We start from the raw sequence: 22,161 nt of genomic DNA on the forward strand, positions 1-22,161 counted from the left end.
TAATCTGAACGCGTGGATACGACTCTTAACGTCCACCAGGCCATGTCCTCCTTCGCAAACTGGCAAAAAGATCACTGATGCTCGGACCCAGTGCTCGCCACTCCAGAAAAAATTGACCAATTTCCTCTGAATTTCACATATAATGTCCTCAGGTGGATTCCATGACTACACACCTGTGCCATAGTGTAGACGCTGCCAGGTTATTGGCGACCAGAACTCTCCCTCTATAAGACAACTGTGGTAATAGCCATTCCCACTTAGACAATCGGGCAGACACCTTATCCAGCATACCCTCCCAATTCTTCATTTGATATTGTCTATTGCCTATAAAAAACTCCCAACACTTTTAAACCTTCCCTTCCCCATCTCAAGCCACCTGGAAGTTGTGGATATCCTACCTCGTCCCACTGACCCATAATATAACCCTCACTTTTCTCCCAATTTACTTTGGCAGTGGACGCTTTTTCATAAAGCTTAATATTCTCATTTAAACTCCTAATATCCTCTTGCCTCGTGATAAACACCGTAATATCATCTGCATAAGCAGACAAAACTAATTTAACACTTTCACTTCCATTTTGAAATAACACACCTTGTAAATGTTTTTTAAGTCTATGTAAGAGAGGTTCAATCATTAGGCTATACAGCTGCCCAGACAATGGACAGCCTTGTCTGATCCCTCTACCAAGAGGTACTGGAGCACTAAGACCCCCACCAGCCTTTACCATGATAAACACATCGGAGTATAACAATTTTACATATGATAAAAAATTTTCACCAAAACCAAAATGTTTTAAAACATTAAACAGATACCCATGATCCACCCTGTCAAATGCCTTTTCTTGGTCTAATGATACAATTCCAAGATCACTATTATTAAGGTGGCTAAAGTCAACTAAATCTCGTAACACAAATATATTGTCTATAATAGATCTCTCTGGAACACAATACGTTTGATCTTTATCAATCAAAAACTCTAAACAATGCTTAATTCTATTAGCCAGACATTTTGACAGTATCTTATAATCCAGACATAGTAGGGACACTGGTCTCCAATTTTTCAATAAACATAAATCCCCTTTTTTTGGTAGCAGTGAGAGGACTGCACGTCGACAACTTAAGGGGAGTGATTTTTCTTTAAAACAATTTAAAAACACTTCATACAAATCCACTCCAACTAGATTCCAAAATTGCTTATAAAATTCAACTGGCAATCCGTCTATTCCTGGAGACCGACCTGAAGACAGTTGCTGCATTGCCTCTGTGAGTTCCTTAAAAGTAATTTCATTATCCAGCAATTTCTTATGTCCATCTGGTAACTTTGGTAAATCAAACAGTAATTCCTCAGTACTTTTAGAGTCACATGATTCTTTACTATATAATGACGCATAAAAATTCACTGCCATTTTTCTGATTTCCACCGGATCAGAGGTTATAGTTCCATTTGCACGACGAAGATGATGCATCTGTTTCTGTTGAACATTTTTCTTTTCCAGGTTAAAAAAATAAGAACTAGGAGCATCCATATCTTTAATCGAGCAAAACCTTGCTCTAATCAGTGCTCCCTTAGTCCGTTCCTGTAAAAAAGATCCAAGTTCCATTCTCTTCTTTTCCAAAAAGTCTTTCTGCACAGTTCCAGGATTATCCATAATTTCTTTTTCTAACTGCACAATGTCCTTTTCCAGTTTTTGTACTGTTACTTTAATTTGAGAGGAAGAATGCAAGGTATAATTCTGACAAAAAACTCTTATTTGGGCTTTTCCCACTTCCCACCACTGGCTAATATTTTCAAAAAAACTCTTTTTCATTTTCCACTCATTCCAAAACATTGTAAATCTTTCACAAAACAAAACATCTTGTAACAGTTTAACATTAAAATGCCAATAATATGTACGTCTTGACAATTCTTTCATGTTAAGATCTAAACCAACCATATGATGATCTGAAAAGGCATTTGGTGAATGAAAAACGTTCATTATTCTGTTGTTCCATATTTTTCCAAGATAAAACCGGTCCAATCTAGCCCCACAAACAATATTATCAGTCACTTTAACCCATGTGTACTGTCTTTCCATTCCATTCCTTACTCTCCATATATCTATCAAACCTCTTTTTCCCATTATTTTGGATAGTACTAAACTAGATTGATTATGAGGTTCTTCACCATTTCTATCAACAGTGAAATCTGTTGTACAGTTCCAGTCTCCCCCTACAATAATACACACACCATCATCAATTTTCTTAAGAGATTCATTCAGTTTCATAAAAAACCTCACCCTTTCTGACCCATTATTCAGGGCATATACATTTACAAAAGCAAACAGAAAACCCTCAAACTCTATTTTTGTTATTATAATCCTCCCCTTTTCAATTTCCTCAACATTTAAAATATTAACATTCATATTCTTTGAAAATAAAATAGCAACTCCAGCACTATTATTTGACCCATGACTTAAGACGAGCTTTCCACCCCACCACATACCCCATTCTATTTCATTATTATTATCAGTATGTGTTTCCTGTAAAAATGCAACATTAATCTGTTTTATTTTCAAAAATTCTGAAACCATTGCCAATTTCTTCCTGTCCCTACCCCCATTTATATTTAAGGAACCAACCCTCAAACACTCCATAGAAAGATGAAAGGATAGAAGGGATAGAAAAAGAAACCATTGTAAGAGAGACACCCTGTGCAACTTAATCATTGCTTTAATAATTTGAAGCACGAGATTTACCCTGACGTAATTTCGTTAAGAGTTTCTTCAAACGAAATCTCTTCTTCTTACTTAGTTCGTCATGGGTTACCGTTCTCTGTAGCATAATTACTGAAGCAATAAACTTATCCACATCTGGGAAGAAGTCATTTACTTCAACTATCTTACCAAAAGTTACATCCAAGAAATCATTTATTTCCTGCAATGTATACAATTCTCCCATAACTTGGGAACCAAATTCAGAAATTTCCGAACAAGCATCGTCATCCACCATCTCATTGTCATCGTTACTCATTTCAAAGCCCTGTGATGTTTCAGGTTGTGGCTCAATTTCACTTCCACCAGCCTCACTAGTCACCATTTCTACACCTACTCCACTTACTTCTGCTGTCACTGTAACTTCATCGGCCCTCATCATTCTCTCGGTATCCCTACTTTGGTTCACAACAACAGTGGGCTCCTCGCTAGGCCTCGTACTATCACCCACAGCAACACCACCATCATGTACTTCACTCACAGCCTGAGGTTGTATTCCTCGATTTATTTCACGATTCCCATCATCAACATTCTGCTGCGTATTCTCAACATTCTGAGCCTTATGTGGACATGCAACCCTCTTATGCCCAATGTCTCCACATTCAAAGCATTTATTATTCCCGGTACTCGCATACACCAGATACGACTTTCCTTCATGCCCCAGTCTAAAAGAAACATTCAAATCTTGTTCATTCAGAAACATAAAAACTTGTCTTCTGAATGATAACACGTGCTTCAAGGCCTCATTTTTGCATCCAAGAGAAATCATTTTAACTGGACTAGCAAACTTTCCGTAACTCGCAAGAGCTCGTTCAATTTCACTATTCTTAATGAATGGCGGCACATTTGATATCGTCACTCTAGTAGTAGGTGTAACCAGCGGTGAAACAGTAATAAAGGTACCACTTACCACAACGCCGTTGCTTATCAGACGATTAACCAAATTTTCTTCTTTCACGAAAATCACCACCGCCTTATTCATTCGAGAAGCCGAGCAAATATTGTCGTAGCCGATCTGCTCCCCAGCCGCGATCAATACATCCTCCACATTTACGCCAGGTTCCGCCATGCACCTGACCCCATGACGGAGCGAGAGAGACGCTGCACTCCCCTCAGGAAGGGATGCCATCTCAGCTCCGTCAAACTTTCCAAACAACTCACAAAACTTACAGCTCACCTATCCAATACAATTAATTCCTTACTTATCCGTCATAACTTCCAAGTGAAAGAAATAAATGAAAAAAAGAAATAGGAAAAACCGCCCTCTCACCGCGTTCACCTGCACTCACACACACCCAAACGCTCCCCACATGCAGAGAGAGAGAGAGAGAGAGAGAGAGAGAGAGAGAGAGAGAGAGAGAGAGAGAGAGGAGAGAGAGGGAGAGAGAGAGAGCGCATGTGTGTGTGTCTAACACACAGCAGAGCACCGACACTTATGTAAACACTGCGGGGTGATGTGTGTGTGCGAGACAGAGAATTAGTGAGTGAGAGAAGAGAGCTCGTCTGGTGGTAGATGTCGACGTGTGGTTAGACCGTTACTGGCACGGTGCCAAGAACAGGCGAGGGGGCGGAGGGTCTCTCACACACACACACACACACACACACAAGCTAAATATAGAGTCCTGCCGAGGCTTCAATCTCACACATACACATTGTGAGACTTGTCAAAACACAAGCATGAGATGAAACAAATAACAACATGTAGAACACTATGACTCCTGCGATGTGGATCCAGTCACTAAAACGGAATTTACTGTATAAAGGTGTGGTCACATTAGCTACATTTTGCCTGAATTTTGCGGGCAAAACAAAGTAATTTTCCATTGTCAATAGTGTAGTAATGTATGAAGTACAAAAGTCACTATAAACCCAAGCCAACTTTTCGCCCCTTTCGCAAGACTTTCGATCGCGCGGATTTCTATTGAGTGTAATTTGCCTGCTAAAACTAAAAAAATGTAGGTAAATGTGACACAAAATGTCACGGAATTTAGCAACAAAAGTAGGAGCGTACAATTAAATAAACTGAAATCGTGATATGGACTGTCTGTGATTATTACACCGCAAAGTCTACAATGTTTTGCATGTGTCAGAGTGAATAAGTTTCGTCTTCTACGGTTTCATTTATTACACATACTTAAACATGCGTGATGTTCATAGTGTTTTATGAATTAATTTAAATTACAACAGTTTTTGATGATAAATTTGAATTAAATCATAAATAAATATAAAAAAGATAAAACTGAATTTGTGAAAAATAAAACCAATTTTCAAACTGGGCCCTATATTTTCTAAAAAGTTGTATGAATTCAATTGATTAGATATGCTTATTAATTATTAAAATGTAATTACACCATTACATTTGAATCCAGAATAGTTCATATGGAAAACACAGAATTTGGGAAAAGTTTCATTGGGCCCTAAAAATGGACGTGCATGTTTTCTTGTGAAGCTCTCGTGAAGTTTCACCCAAGTAAAAAAAAAAGTCGGAAACATTCATAAAGCGGGAAACCAACACCGATGAGAAAGAGACCCCAAACCCCCAGAGGAAATAAATTTCCTAGGACACACAGAGCCCGGCACACAGACGTGCGGTTGACCTGTTATTCTGCGAGGTCACAGAGTAATGTAAGCTCTGCAGCTGGTACATAAATATGACTTTGAGAGCAGAGTCCAAGGTAACTTGACACAACTCTACAGCTGTGTATAAACACACACACACACACACACACACACACACACACACACACACACACACACACAACTCTCTCTATTTAAACTGCATTCAGACTAATGAAGTGTAGCAAGAGACGGCTTTCTCTGTTCTGTGCTTTGCTGGTCTCTGGGAAGGTACAGAGGGAATAAAATGGGGGAAAAAAACCAATGAAATCTCTCTCTCTCTCTCTCTCTCTGCTGAAATGATGGCACTGCTGTGCAGCATCCCTTCGGAAATAAATCTGATGTCACGCTCTCGTGAAATGTGCACACGTTCACGTACATCACACAGTGAATCATGAATGTGCGCTGAACGTCCAGTCTGTGATATTACACGCGATGCTACATATGCGCACGCTCTCTGAGGAATACTGTGTCATATATATATATATATATATATAATTTATATCATAGAAAACATCTCTTACGCTCACCAAGGCTGCATTTATTTGATCAAAAAGCACAGTAATTAAAACAGTCAAATTAGTAATCTTGTGAAATTAGTATTGCAATTTAACTATTTTCTATCATAAATTAAAATGTAATTTATTCCTGTGATGCAAAGCTGAATTGTCGGCATCATTACTGTCTTCAGTGTCACATGATCCTTCAGAAATCTAATATGCTGATTTGGGGCTCAAAAAACATTTCTAATCTTATTCAAAAGAACAGCATTTATTTGAAATAGAAAAATATTGGTTACACTTTATCTTAAGGTGTTTGTGGTATAGTGTAATTGTACATTTAAGTACTGGGTAATCATAATTAACTACATGTATTACTATAGGGTTTGGGTGTGATTTGGTTAGTTGCATGTAGCTTTGCTCAGTTTATAGCAATTACTATAGTAACTACATGTAACGTGTAACAAGGAGACTGTAAAATAAAGTGTTACCGAAATAGTATTAAAAACGTTTTTACTGTCTATTTTGACATCAATATCATTAGAATACCTTTCAAAATAAGTTCTTGTCCAGCTGATAAACGATGAAAACATTGACAGCCAATCAGAATCTACATGACTTTAAAGAGCCTGCCTTTTAAAGCGGCATACGTGCACTTATAATAAAAAGAAGGTTACACTTTATTTTAAGGTGCCGTTGTTACACTGTAATTATACATTTAAGTACGGAGTAATATTAAGTAACTACATGTACTTACTATAGGGTTAGGGTAGGATTAGGGTTTGGTTTAGGGTTAGTTGCATGTTATTATGCATAATTTATAGTTATTACTATAGTAACTACATGTAACATATTATGTAACAATGACACTGTAAAATAAAGTGTTACCAAAAATTATTATTATTGTCCGTTAGTGTGGATGCTAATATAGTTATCATGATAGTTATCTTTATAAGAATGGGCCTTACAACTATTAATTTAATCATTCTCAGTATTTATTAATACAAAAAATTATAATTAATACTAATTACTAATTGAAAAAAATCATAAAAAAAAAAAAATCATACTGACACAAAACTATATATTACACAAGAAATTACTCAAATAAAATAATTAGAAAACACACGTTAGCCACTGACAGGGCTGTTCGGAGATGGAGATGGACCGACAACTGTCTGCTATAATCAGCCAATGCAACACAGTCCAAGTAGGTAATCTCATAACAGTCTGAGTACTTAACCTGAGTACTGCTAATATCAGCCTACCACTAATTAACATATGACCATCCAAGTTTACATTAGTAAGATTTGAAAAGATTCTTAATATTGCACTGATATTTTAAATCTTTATATTTGTGTGTTCATGCACATTATTTTCTAAATAGCTCAATTAATGAAGAAGCAGTTTGTCTAAATAAGATGCAACTGAAACAATTATGATACATTGCAAAGTATATTGTATATTGTATGGTACTTTATGATACCATAAAGTTCAAAAAGTGCAGCCTTATGAACGAGAGTGTGAACACAATGCCGCATTTATTTTGCCGAGGTTATCAGGGATAATTTACATATAAAAGTTTTAAAGGTCAACAGCTATTTAAGAGTAAAAGGGAAATGAAAATAAATTACAACTTTTTGGCAGGAGAGATCCTGATTAACAAATGATTTAACATAACTCAACAAATTATGTTAAATCGATGTTAAATTCCCAACATGGATTTGGGTACAATATCGACTTTCGTGTCTAAAGGTAGTCATAATCCCTCTCATTTCCCAAAATCCCCTCACCTCACATTCTTGTAAAACTGCAGGTCTTTTTATTTTTATTTTATGTAAAGGTCAAAACATCTCTTAGCACCAGCAAATATGCGCACACAAACACACACACACACACACACACACACACACACACACACACACACACACACACACACACACACACACACACACACACACACACACACACACACACACACACACACACACACACACACAAAAGTACAAACACCTAATCTGTTCCCCTTCCCGATATGTTCAGTCTCTCTCTCTCTCTCTCTCTCTCTCTCTCTCACACACACATACATACGCGCTTAGTTAATGGTCTGTCTGACAGTCACACACAAACAAACACACACACACACACACACACACAGGCTTTCATCCCGTGAGTGAGCGTCTGTCTCTTCCTGTCTCTTCTAATCTCTTTGACAAGTACACTGACATACATGCAGTGTTAATTTTTGACAAAGAAGGTTGGATAGTGATAGAGAAAAGAGGGCCAGGGAGATTATACTAGAAAAAGGGAGATAAAGGGAGAAAAAGGATGGTGTGTGTATGTGTGCAGGTCACTATGATAGAGCACCACTGCTGACTCAGTGGTATTCTACAGCAGAGAAAGTCACAAGCAGATCTGATCTCTCTGTGTGTGTGTGTGTGTGTGTGTGTGTGTGTGTGTGTGTGTGTGTGTGTGTGTGTGTGTGTGTGTGTGTGTGTGTGTGTGTGTGTGTGTGTGTGTGTGTGTGTGTGTGTGTGTGTGTGTGTGTGTGTGTGTGTGTGTGTGTGTGTGTGTGTGTGTGTGTGTGTGTGTGTGTGTGTGTGTGTGTGTGTGTGTGTGAAAAGGGAAAAAAGGAAACCAGAGTGTGTCTGTTCAACCCACAGGAAAACGTATTGCTCAGAGGTTCTTTCATATCCTATGTGTCTAAGTTACAATTCATTTAAGTTTCTCCTAAGAGAACAGCAAACAAATGAGCTTATTGAGAGACATACAGTTAGAGTATAAAATAATTCATGTATATTAATTAATTAGGGCTGTTTGTTTGGCATGACTTTATATACAATGTTAAAGATGCCATGGTATATCCATGGCACATTTTAAAGTAGCCCCGTAAAGCTTTTTCGAACATTACATTTCATGCAGTGTGTTTGTGAATGTAAAAAGCCTGCAAGTTTTAAAGATTAAAGTGCATGACAAATAAAGTCACTTTAAAATAGCATAATAGGGGCACTTTAAAGAAATAGTCAATAGTGATATTCTGACAATTATTCAATTTGATTCACCTTATGATTGCGATGCACTGAAATTGGGTCACAAATTGAACGCCATTTTTTAGAACAACTATTTAGCAAAATATGCTTCATATAAATGTATATTTGCATATCATGTAATTAAAGATTTACTAAACCAATAGTTCAAATATAAAATTGTTTGTCAAAAATGAATGATCATGTATGTTTCTGGTAGCCAAACAACAGCGCCAATTTCAGTTCTACAGTATATACCAGTGTATCACTTATTTTATAATGGCTTCAAACATGGTTAACCACATTATATTTATAATGTACGACTATTTGAGTCTAAAGTGTTTCAAAATGTGAAGCTGAGTCTGCAGTAATGCCAGACTAATTCATTTAAATTCATAACAAATAATCACTTCTTTTGGTTCGCATCAATATATTTCCAAAAAATATTACCTATAAAACTGTTTTCAACTTAAATAATAAAACCAATAGGATCCAACTAGTGTGTGGGAGGCTGAGGCAGGCGTGTGTCATTGAGAGTGAAATAAAATAGGAGTGAGAGGTGTAAAAAGGAGAAAGAGTATGAAAAGGGAAAGAATGAGGTGAGTGTGTGTGTGTGTTGGCAGAGACATTCTCATATGTTGCTGCAGAAATACCTTTTATACTGACCATCCTGATATATAAAAACACTGCCCATCTCACACACAGCCTTGCACTGTTTTATCAGACAAAGCTATAAACACAGTGCTCTGAATGGAGGAAGGTCACACACTCACACACTCCTTATCTCTGCAACCTGTTGACCAAACAGAGCTCTGTTGCCACAGTTACCACTCCACGTCACGCAGAGTAACCCGTAGAAAGACGCAGTCAGCCACGGTGACATGCCGTCATAAATTAAGTTGCATAACGCGTGATTGTAGAGTATGAGCCATAGTGGCACAAATGACTGCTTTAACGTCTTTGATCTGCTGTCTGGAAGAAGAGGTAATGTGAGGTCAACTTTATCATCAATTTGTTTCACAGCCAGCAGTAAACCATACAATCAGCAAGAACAAACACTCAACACCACAACACACAAAGAAGAGAGGGGGCGGGGGAAACACTTCCATGAGTAATTTACCTAGTATAATTAAAAAAAAACAATGGCAGCTGGTACAAAAGGATAAAAAAAAAAAAATCTATTACTCCATTAATCATAAAAGTACTATCCACATTAAAACCACAAAGCTTCTGTAAAAAAATACATATGCTGGTGGGCTTTCTTAACACAGTACTAAGGTATTTAAACTGATGTACAACCTCAACAGCATGACCATTAATAATGACAGGAGAGATGACTGTACGATTCTTCCCAAAATCTATAATCATCTCATTAGTTTTAAAGGGATGTTTTGGAGTCATTTCAACCTAGGGTCCTGTGCACCATGACCTCGAGCCAAACAACCCCTCCAGAAGCCTTTTTTCCCCCTTGGTCGAACATTATTAAAGTTAGAGCTTATTTAGAGATATCAGCCGAATGGCTTAGTGAAGACGCTAATGGATCCAAGGTTGTATCTCGTAAATTACCCCACTAATAATGCCCGGAATGGTACCAAACTTCTACAGTAGTACAAATAGGTTCTGTACTCATAAAACGAGGCATTGGAAAGTTTGTAAGTACATCAGGAGTTTATTTAAATAACACTTGCCTGACGGCTAATGCTAACCCGCACGTAGAGGTCACTTACGCGATTTGGGAAAAGCCTGTAAAAGTCCTGGCAGAAAGCGATGCATAAGGATGTAGTGTACACTAATTTGTCGACACTTCGGAAAAAAGAATAAAAAATTCACGTTACACTACATCCCTATGCATCGCTTTCTGTCAGGACTTTTACGGGCTTTTTACGTACCCCTAAATAACAAATGAAAACGTGTACTTTTCAAGAATTCAAGAATCATTTCAAGAATTCGTCTTGCAATCAGTCTCTGCTTCTCATCTCATATATTTAGATACATATTTAAAATAGTAATATTTTTATAACACAACATCTCCTTAAATAAAAAAAGCCAGACTGATAAAAACCCCCAACTCTGGCTGCATAAATCCAGTCACTCAGTTTCAAGCTCTTGTCATTTTTGCGTGTAATATGCATCAGACGGTCTGTGTATAGTGTGAGTGGCAGTACTTTCAGGGTTCATGTGGACTCACCAGGGCTGGTTGCAGTCTCCTCTTCTCCTGGACGCTGCTGCTGCCGTTTGAGCCGGTTCTTCTGGCGGCCCAGACCAGCTCCTGCTCCAACAAAACCACCTCACATTCCTCTCGAAGTCTCCTCCACTTCCTCTCCGCGCTCTGCTCGCCGTCCCAGTGCACACACACCTAACGTATAGAGACAGAGAGAGGGTTGGTGGGTTGCGAATGTATGTACAGACACAGAGGTACATGTGCAGACGCATATGTGTTCACAATTAACTTGATTGATGCTTCTAATTAATAAACCATTCAAAAGTGATAAATCTAGTAAATTAGAAACAAATGTCAACACACCAAAAGCATACGTAACTACATAACTACTTGCACACAAAAGCCTGCTTACACGCTCACACACACACAACATGAAACCGAAATTAAATCGATTACTTATGTTGATGGTGAAACGATCTTAGACACACACACACACACACACACACACACACACACATCAGATCACACAGTGATGTCCATATCACTCCAGCTCAGAACCAAGAAACAGATTTTCATTTGTAGGTCTGAATTCAATGATGTCACTCGTATTTGTCACCCAGTGTCATCACAGCGTCACAAGCGCTGCTTCTGACTGATGACTGAGCCAGACAAAATTAAAACTCACTCAACGGCTGCAATGAGCCATCCAGCTCTACTGCAGCTCGACAATATTGCTCAATCTGTGGCAGATCTGAATCACAAAGTCACCAAACAGAAACTCACTGTTAATATAGCCCTGATCTAGCCCGACTCGCAGTGGTTCAGAATTCATGGTAATCAGCAGGTAAGGGTATAAAGAGGTGGAGTATCTCTGCTTCTCATCTGTGGTCCGTGTGGAAGGAGAATCCAGCAGGACTGGTAATAAACAGATATGGGTTGAGCCTACTGAAATACAATTTGTGACCCTGGATGACAAAACATGGGTCACATGGGTACATTTTATGAAATTGAGATTTATACATCATCTGAAAGCTGAATAAATAAGCTTCCCATTGATGTATGGTTTGTTAGTATATGACAATATTTGGTTGAGATACAACTATTTGAAAATCTGGAATTTGAGGGTGCAAAAAAATCGAAACATTGATAAAGTCACCTTTAAAATTGTCCATTTATGTTCGTGATTGTGCTGCATTCACTCACAAAAATAAATGTTTTATATATTTGCGGTAGGAAATTTACTAAATATCTTCATGGAACGTGATCTTTACTTAATATCCTAATGATTTTTGGCATAAAAAGAAAAATCGATAATTTTGACCCATACAATGTATTGTTGGCTATTGCCACAAATATACCCGTGCGACTTGTGACTGGTTTTGTGATCCAGGGTCACATATGAGAATTCTGGGTGCATTTGAATGATTTTATTTGAATGTTTGATCAAGCATTTTTTGCATTTAAAGTTTACTTTAGAATATATATTTATTTATTTTTAAATTTCAGAATATTTTAGACATTTAAAGTTGATTATAGAAGTTTGATTCAACCTTTCAAACGTATGATCCAGAATGTTGAATTTAAATAATTTTGGGCGTTCGAAAATTTGATTTGAATGTTTAAATGCTCAATTATGCAAATGTGGGTGTCATAAGTGCATTTAGAAATTCGATATGAACATTTGAATGATCGATTCAGAAGTTTTGGATATCATAGGCCTTTTTAATTTGAACGTTTGAATGTTTGATTCTGTACTATTTGGCCAGCATAGGCGCGCTTGAACATTCAACTCAAACTTTTGCATTTTCAATTCAGCATTTTGGAAATTTGTAATCAAATGGTACAGCAACTCCCAAGGTCACAGGTTTGATTTCCAAGGAACTGAGAAAATTGTATAGCCTGAAAGCACAATAAGATGCTTTGGGTAAAAGTGTATGCCGAATACATACATGCTAATTAGAATATTGCTTAGAATATATAATTAGAACATGCTAATTCAGCATTTTTGGGCATTCTGGGTATATTTGTATGTTTGATTAAAATGTACGATTTAAATGTTCAAATGTTTGACTGAGCATTTGATTAAGCATAACTTTTATTCAAACTTCTGAATGTAACTTAAGAATATTTTGGACAAAATTGATTTGATCATTCAAATTATTGACCCATAATATGTGTATATATTATAAATATATTATGCATAATAACCATATGTGCATTTAAAAGTTCTATTCAAATATTAAAATAGGATATTTTTGCACTGGTTCGGCATTTGAAAATTTGAATTGAATGTTCAAATGTTTAGTTGTGTGATTTTTGGCATCATAGGCACATTTAAATGTTAACCTTATTGATGTTATACCATAAGCATAATCAAAGGTAACATTTTATTTTGATAGCCCACTTTCATTCAGACATTCAGACTTATCGTTATAGTTGCGCCGCCTCGACTGCCGTGACATCGATACAGAATTTTTTTTTTTTAAAGTTGCGCGCGACGGTCATTTAAAGCAAGTCGTTTAAAAAAAGTTGTGCGAACAAATTATACTGCGGTTGCTGACTATTGAAATCTAGCGGGTTTGGTGTCTCGTGTCGCAAATTCAGTGATGCTGGTAGTGACATTTCTCTCTGACCAATCAGTGATCTGCAGTGTTTACACACATCACATTTTAGTATCGGTAAGACTCGCTTGGAACCTAAACCGAGGTACTAGACTACACAGTGGAAAACCCCCCAAACGTGAGCCATACCGAGCTGTACCATGCAGTGGAAAAGCGCCCTAATAAGTACCTTTGCAACTACATGTCAACTACAAGCCATTAGAGTATTAGTAGAGTGTCTGCTTAATATCAGCTAACACTTTATTTTGATGCTCCCCAACAGACATTCAACAGACTATAAGTAACTTTGCAACTAGTATATCAATTAACTACATATAAACCTAACAGTCTACTAAAACTCTAATGAGAGTTAGCTGACATGTAGCTGCAAAATAATAAGAGTCAGTTGACATGTAGTTGCGAAGTTACTTATAGTGAGTAGAACGCCTAAAGTGGACTTTATCAAAATAAAGTGTAACCAAATCAAACATTCACTACATTCTACATCTTGTGTTTTTGAATGAAGACTTTTGGAGAGACATAAGAGTAACACAGTTCACCTTCCACTAGTTTGCTCAGTCTAGAATAGCAAACTTCACACATTATTAAGCATACCGATGCACCTGTGTGTGTGTGTGTGTGTGTGTGTGTGTGTGTGTGTGTGTGTGTGTGTGTGTGTGTGTGTGTGTGTGTGTGTGCCAGAGATGGTTTGTCTCACACTCTACAGAAAGAGAAAAATAGCCCTAAAATATTATGCATTGCGGGACACATGTTGTCATTGGTCAAGATCCTCTGAGAGTGAGAGAGAGAGAGAGAGAAAAGAGAGGAGAGAAAAAGGACCATTTTTGAGTTGCTATGCTACCAACATCACTGTCTCCGTCTCTCTCTGTCTCTCAATCTCCCTCAACTCCTTTTCTTTCAGCTGTCTTTCATCCTCACCTTTCCCCTTCATCTTCTCACGGTCTCTTTCACACAAAGACACACTCAAACTCTCTCTCTCCCAGTGTAAGGATGCGTGTCGGACACTGAGGTGATTTACGTGCACTCTTGCCATTATCTCTGAGATGTGTGTGTGTGCGCCTGTCTGCCGGACCGAAAGTGTGTATAAAAAAGGGCGAGCGTGAACGGAAAACAGCAATTATTCATTTAGAGGAGATCATTAGTCATAGGAACCAGTCCTACTGCCTTTTGAATCCACACACACACACATTTACACTGAGCTTCATCTGTCCTGCCAATGTGAAATGTGTCTACCATCACGTTAGGTTGTCATTTTTCACAGCGGCTGTTTTTTCTGCCATGTGTGTAATTATGATGATGTATGTGTGCCTTCTTTGGGTGTGTATGTGTGTGTCTCAGATGGTATTTACAAGATGTGAGTGAGCTAACAAGAGGCTTTTCTACGTGTGTGTGTGTGTGTGTGTGTGTGTGTGTGTGTGTGTGTGTGTGTGTGTGTGTGTGTGTGTGTGTGTGTGTGTGTGAGTGCCGAGCTGTTCGGCCATGAAGCGCCGACAAGCTGTAACAGGTCAGAGAAGTGTTTCACACATATCACATGGGCGCGCACACACACACACACACACACACACACACACACACACACACACACACACACACACACACACACACATATGCATACAGACTCTCAGGCACACCTGCAAATCAACTCAAGCATTGCATACTCACACTTCTGCAGTATCTCTTATTGACAGACTGCAGGAGAGAAACATTTACACACACACACTCTCTCAGTAAACACTTCCCTGAGGCTTGTGGGAGGGAAACATTCACCGGCATCAGATTTCAGCCTGGACTACAGCCAATGCTCAGGCAGAAATGTGCTCATAGCATCAGCATTCACACACACACACACACACACAAACTTGACACTGCCTTCCTGTCTGACAAACCACACACTCTTTTTTTACGAGTGGTTTTCGAAGAGATGTACGTGTAAATATATTCTGCTAACCGTAATAATCTGTTCCAATCATTTCTGCAACACAAGCGAGGAGCGAATGAGACGGGTCTGGTTGTGTTCCTGATGAAACTGACACTGTGTGTGTGTGTGTGTGTGTGTGTGTGTGTGTGTGTGTGTGTGTGTGTGTGTGTGTGTGTGTGTGTGTGTGTGTGTGTGTGTGTGTGTGTGTGTGTGTGTGTGTGTGTGTGTGTGTGTGTGTGTGTGTGTGTGTGTGTGTGTGTGTGTGAGAGAGAGGCGAGAGAGAAAGAGTCTGGGGAATAAAAGCATGCTGCCAACATAGTAGAATGAGACTATCATGTGACTTTGTGTGAGCGTGTTCGTGTCTGTTGTACATACTGTCTTTAGCGCTGAGTGCAAACACACACACACACACACACACACACACACACACACACACACACACATTCACAAACTCTGTGATCCACGGAGGCGCCTCACTGATCAATAATTTACTGAGCGGAGAGAGAGGAAGGAAAGGTGGGCGGGTGAGAGAGAAAGACAGACAGAACAAGAGAGGAAAAAAAAGACAGATGAAGAGAGTGAAAACGCGAGTATGTTTATAAAGTCCACGCACAGCAACATGAACACACAGTGTGTGACAGGCATGTTAAATTACCACAGCAACTATCTCCTATATGCCATTACAAAATGTAAAATGCACTTTAAAATAAATGTCATTATTCTCTGTAATTTACAAAGATTAATTTGCAAATGAAACACTGATAAAAAGTATTTAAATAGTAATTTATATTAATTGAAAAGTAATTATTATGCAATTAAATTAATGTGCAACACGAACACTGTAATGTAAAGCAAAATATTTTCATAATTAAACTGATCTCATAGTACAGTGTTATTAATTGCATTTACATTTTATGCATTTAGCAGATTCTTTTATCCAAAGGGACTTGCATTGCATTTCAAGGCACACATTAACATTCTTATCAGTTCTTGCCGTCCCTGGGAAATACAGGAAAAGCTGTGCACGTAATTAGCTAAATGACATGCATTATATAGTATGATCTGAACTCGTTTGAGATGAGGGTCTGGTGGATGTGAGCGCTGGAGTGTGTGTGTCATGAAGGTGTGAACCAGCCACACTGCTAGTGAACATAATAATGACTTGATGAGCTAGTTTTAGTGTGTGTGACAACAGAGAGGATGTAGTGTCCTTTAATATCCTCATATTATTCTAGTAAAGCAGCAGCAGGCCTTCTTTCACCGGAGGAGTGAGCGTTGGACACCAGTCCCGTGACTGTGATTCTGTCATGCATAATATTCCACAGTTTAAACAAACTCTCTCTCTCTCTCTTCTGTCTGCCAAACACACACCCTCTCTCTCGCTTTCACACTCTCTCCTCTGCACATATAAAGACACGCAAACATTCACACAGATACTGTGAGAGCTGAAGAGACGAGCACGATTACACAAACATCCGAAACAACCACACACACACACACACACACACACACACACACACACACACACACCGAACTCCCCGGGGCCCTAAAATCAAAAGACGAAGATGATTTCACAGATTCTGCAGGACTAATAGGAGATTCTCTTTCACACAAATACACACACACACACACACACACACACACAAACAGACACATCAATGCAAGTAATGCATCATCAGAAGGAGAAATGACAGAGTGGGAGTTAAAACAGCTTTGTATAATCGTGTGTGTGTCTCAGCAAAGCTTAGATCTACAATCACACAGCCTGAGCTGGACTTCTTATGCATTTCAGGAGATAAGCTACAGCGTGCACACACACACACACACACACACACACACACACACACACACACAAAATCTGTCTGCTCTGCAGAATCACACATTGCTTCCCTGGCACAGCTTCAAACCATCTGCCAAAGGTCAAGGGTCAAATGAGAAGAAAGCTGTATATAGAGCACACCGACACACATTTTGCAGGCAGACTGACTTAGAGGGTCACATACACATATAAACAAGAATTCACACGTTAGGTCAACAAGGCATTAGAAAGGGAGAGAGATGGTTTAAAAATGTTTTCCTTCTCTCCACATGAGCTGATGAAATTCAACCCGTGTCTCTGACACTGCAGAACCATATATCTGTGTCGCTGTGTGTGTCGGTGTGTGTGTGTGTGTGTGTGTGTGTGTGTGTGTAGACAGACACACACACGTGCAGAGAGCTGGAATACGGCCCTCAGTGTGAACACATGCACGGATGGGGAGGGGGAGAGGAGTGCTTAAATAGAGCACAGTACACACACACACACACAACCAGAGAGAGAGAGGGAGAGGTAGAGAGGGAGAGAGAGAGAGAGGGAGAGAGGGAGGGAGAGAGAGAGAGAGAGAGAGAGAGAGAGAGAGAGAGAGAGAGCGAGAGAGAGAGACAAGACAGAGACGAGGCCAAGCAGAGACATCTGGCTTTAGTTAATGCAGTGTTATACAGAATTAGGGTACTATCAGAGCGAGTCGATAAAACACACGCAGATTAAATTAATAAATGTCTGCATCAGACGAAAGATATCACAGGATGAATATCACTGCAACACACTTGTGCAATCCAAACAGAAACACTTGTCTGCACAAATAAATCCATCATAACTGCATCTCAAGTGGGTTAGATTGCAACAGATTCTATGTTACATATTTTATAAGAATACAAGCGGCCGAGAGATATTGTGAATATTGTTATGGCTACAAGGTATGATATAAACACAATCACATTATAGGACTGTCTATTTGCTTTTCAAAGTCAGAAATTTAATTTAATATGACTGATTCGAGCTAAATACATTAGGTTACACCAATCCTATTGGCAATTTATAACTATTTTATGTTTTTGGCGAATCAGTGGCTAATTCTTATTAATTCGCACAATCACCATTGTATGTTTTCGGATCTGCTTACATACCAGTGATGTTATATTTAGGGGTGGGGTTTGGGATGCACCTTCATGCTTACTTTTTAAATAAAAATTGTACCACCTTGTAAAATAGCAAAATTTTCCGGTGAGATTGTTATAAAGGGTCATTTTAAGGTCAGATCGGTAGAAATAGCCCTAATTTTAATATAGGTTTAAATATGCATCATTATATACTAATTTAAGTTTTCCAAATATTATATATTTAAAAATTATAAAAATTCTGTAATTTTCCCTCATATCGTTCCAAAGTCTTTCATTCATCTTCGAGACACAAATGCAGATTTTTTTACAAGGCCTAAATAAAATGAATACAATATATGAAGTGATTGTGTCTCATCAGAAGACTTGGATTAAACCACTTGATTAATATGGATTATTTGTCTTTATGAACTTTTTTGAAGCATAAAATATTTTACTTTCAATGGATGAACAGAATCTTTCATGTTTTATTAAAAACATGTTCTGAAGATGAATGAAATGTCTTTGGAACAACGTGTTGATATGATGACAGAACCTTCATTTTGGGGGAAACCGGCCCCTTTTAAGTATACAAATCTAAACCCATTACTACTATATTTAATTTTTCTACATTTAATTCGAATAGCCATTGACATTTTTGTAATTGTTAGTTTAAACAGCTAGTATGCCATATTGAACCATCATCAGCATCCAGAACTGCATATGTTCTATATCACACGTTCCTTTATTATCCCATTAAAAGTTCCTGTAGTTTTAAAACTAAAAATAGTGCGTAAGCTGTCAAGCCAGGACACATTGTAGATTGTTGGAAGTTAAAGTAAAGCAGTGCTTGTGGTAAACCCATGAGAAAACCCAATGCAGTAAAACAACAGGTTGTGAAGGAGATGAGAAGCATTAGGAGATATCTCTCTCTCTCTGTGTGTGTGTGCGTGCGCGCGTGTGTGTGTGTGTGTGTGTGTGTGTGTGTGTGTGTGTGCACTAACACGGCAGGAGGTTGTAACTCAGGGAAAGCTGTCAGTCACACGGCTAAGCCTCTGTTGCCACGGGGACATTGTCTAGCCAATGGTGTAAAAGATATGAATCCCCAAAGACAAACACACACTAACACACTTGCAGCGCTTACAATCTCATGAAACACAAACACATAAATACACCAGGAGAGGAAACCGACAGCTGTTCTGATAAACAAACCAAGCTCTCATGTATATTCCCCAGCTTTAAGAAATACAGCTATAACACCAGAGAGATTCTTCATAGAGGAAACTGAGGGCACTTTCCAAATAAATAGCCTATAATAAGATTACAGTTTTATCTAAAATAATTGACTTCACAGAGGGTGACAAACTCTCATACAGAAAGAAAATCCTGTTGGTGTGAGTTTACAACCAGAAAGACCTTGTTAAACAAATAGACACACACACACACACACACACACACACACACACACACACACACACACACACACACACACACCCTAGATATACAAGCAATACCGCACCTGTACGGGAAAATGAATGACAGATATGCACACATGAATGCAAGCCTGTCAATCAATCAGACTGCATATGATCTGAGCAACCAAGCCAGTAATAACCAGTCACACACTTTCTTCCTCTCTCTCATTCATTCACACACACACACACACACACACACACACACACACACACACACACACACACACACACAGCTGGGAGCAAACGACAGCGTGACTATCAATGCACATAAACACTGACATCATAGAGAATGAATAAAACATCATAATAATTCTCTCTTTTTTGAACCCCACTGGAATACACTGTGTCCGTTTGATTTAGACTTTAAATGACAATAAAAACCTCAGGATCAGATCAGTGTGATCCTCAGAGAGTGATCTGCTCTACCGCTGAGCACTGGTGTAGGAGGAAAGTGTGCCTTTGACCCTCATAATTAGCTTCACGGTTGTAAAAATGCAAATATTGTCTATACTGCGGCGCACAGGGCGCTGTAACTGTAATGGCTTTCACGGAGTCAACATGCATTTAGTAACGCAGAGGGTTCCCACAGCTCTTCAATAATGAATATCCATGGCTTTTCCAGATGCGTGTGTATGTATTATTGTATATATAATACACACACACACACACACACACACACACACACACACACACACACACACACACACACACACACACACACAGTTTCTATTACTTTTCAATTTCTAAATTTCCTATTTCTTAAGTTTTCCATGACTGTGGGAATCCTGAATCTGGATACACACCACATGCAAACAAATGCTAGTAATGCACATTGCATGATGTTGTAATTGAGTACTATTGACTGTTTATGTGCAATAATGTAAAGTGTATGCTTTCTTTCTCGAGAAATGTTTCAAGTAAATATCAATATATGAAGATAAAAAGGAATCTACTGGCGATGAAGCTTTCTCAGTGCTGTGGTGGAGTGATGGAGTCATTAGACGCTACAGCGGCAGTGCAGTAAACTCACAACAGCTAATTAGTCTGAGTGAAGCCACACACACACACACACACACACACACACACACACACACACACACACACACACACACACACACACACACTCTCTCTCTCTCTCTCTCTCATACACTCTCTCTCTCACACACACACTCACACACTCTCTCTCTCTCTCTCTCTCTCTCTCTCTCTCTCTCTCACTCTCCCCTGACACATACACACACTCTCTCTCTCTCTCTCACACACACACACACACACACACACACACACACTCTCTCTCTCTCTTACACACACACACACACACACACACACACACACAGACAGACTCTCTCTCTCACACACACACACACACACACACACATTCACTCTCTCTCTTTCACACACACACACACACACGCCCCCTCTCTCACTCACACACACACACACACACACAGACTCTCTCTCTTTTACACACACACACACGCTCCCTCTCTCTCTCACACGCACACACACTCAGACACTCTCACACTTGTTTTTTTCTCTATCATAGTAACACGCCCAGTCTTCGACTCATAGTAAAAGCCGCCTGAATGTTTGTTAGCTAAACAACTGACATAAACAAACGTATCAGCTTTCAACACAATCAACTTTCGCCGTCATATCAGTAGTTCCGTCAAACTTTTCATCTGACAGACAAGATAAAGGCAATTTGTATAAGTTATATCAACTGAAAGGGGCTCAAAACGAGCGTATGTTTTAACAGTTCTCCTAAATGACAGTCGTGAAGTAAGTTAAGTGTTACCGTCAGCAGAGCAGGCGCGTCAGAGGTCGCGCGGATGACTCCGGATCTCCAGCTCCAGCGCGAGATGCTCGCGAGCTCCAGAGACCCTCCGCCGCTCGCGCACAGGCAGCGCTTGCCCACCAGCTCCAGCGCCATGGTCCCGCAAAAAGTGCGAGAAATGTCCGCGGACAGCAAACAAACTTCCTCCTATTGTGTGCTACGGTGTTGACACATTATTAAATTATGGTGATTAAAAGAATATTGTTGTGTGTTTGAGTACAGGGGGTTTAAAGTCCCTGCGTACGTTCTCTAGCGAACACTGATGTCTCTGTGCGCCGAGAAACTGATTTACACTGTGAGTAGTAACAGTCATTATGGCTCTCACACACTCTCTCTCTCTCTCT

General features: G+C 39.0%; 1 protein-coding gene across 2 annotated transcripts in view; it reads right to left on the reverse strand.

Moving 5' to 3' along the window:
* The window catches only part of jmjd1ca (jumonji domain containing 1Ca), a 72,190-nt gene extending 50,029 nt beyond the window's left edge, over positions 1-22,161 (reverse strand). For both annotated transcript variants that reach the window (XM_082143693.1, XM_082143692.1), the window contains exons 1-2: positions 21,779-22,161; positions 11,078-11,245 (exon numbers count right to left, since the gene is read on the reverse strand). In XM_082143693.1, coding sequence (XP_081999819.1) covers positions 11,078-11,245; positions 21,779-21,913 — 303 coding nt within the window. In that variant the 5' untranslated portion in view covers positions 21,914-22,161. The remainder of the gene's footprint in view (positions 1-11,077; positions 11,246-21,778) is intronic.

Source organism: Leuciscus leuciscus (assembly GCF_965113295.1).
Source record: "Leuciscus leuciscus genome assembly, chromosome: 17".
NCBI classification, from domain to species: Eukaryota; Metazoa; Chordata; class Actinopteri; order Cypriniformes; family Leuciscidae; genus Leuciscus; species Leuciscus leuciscus.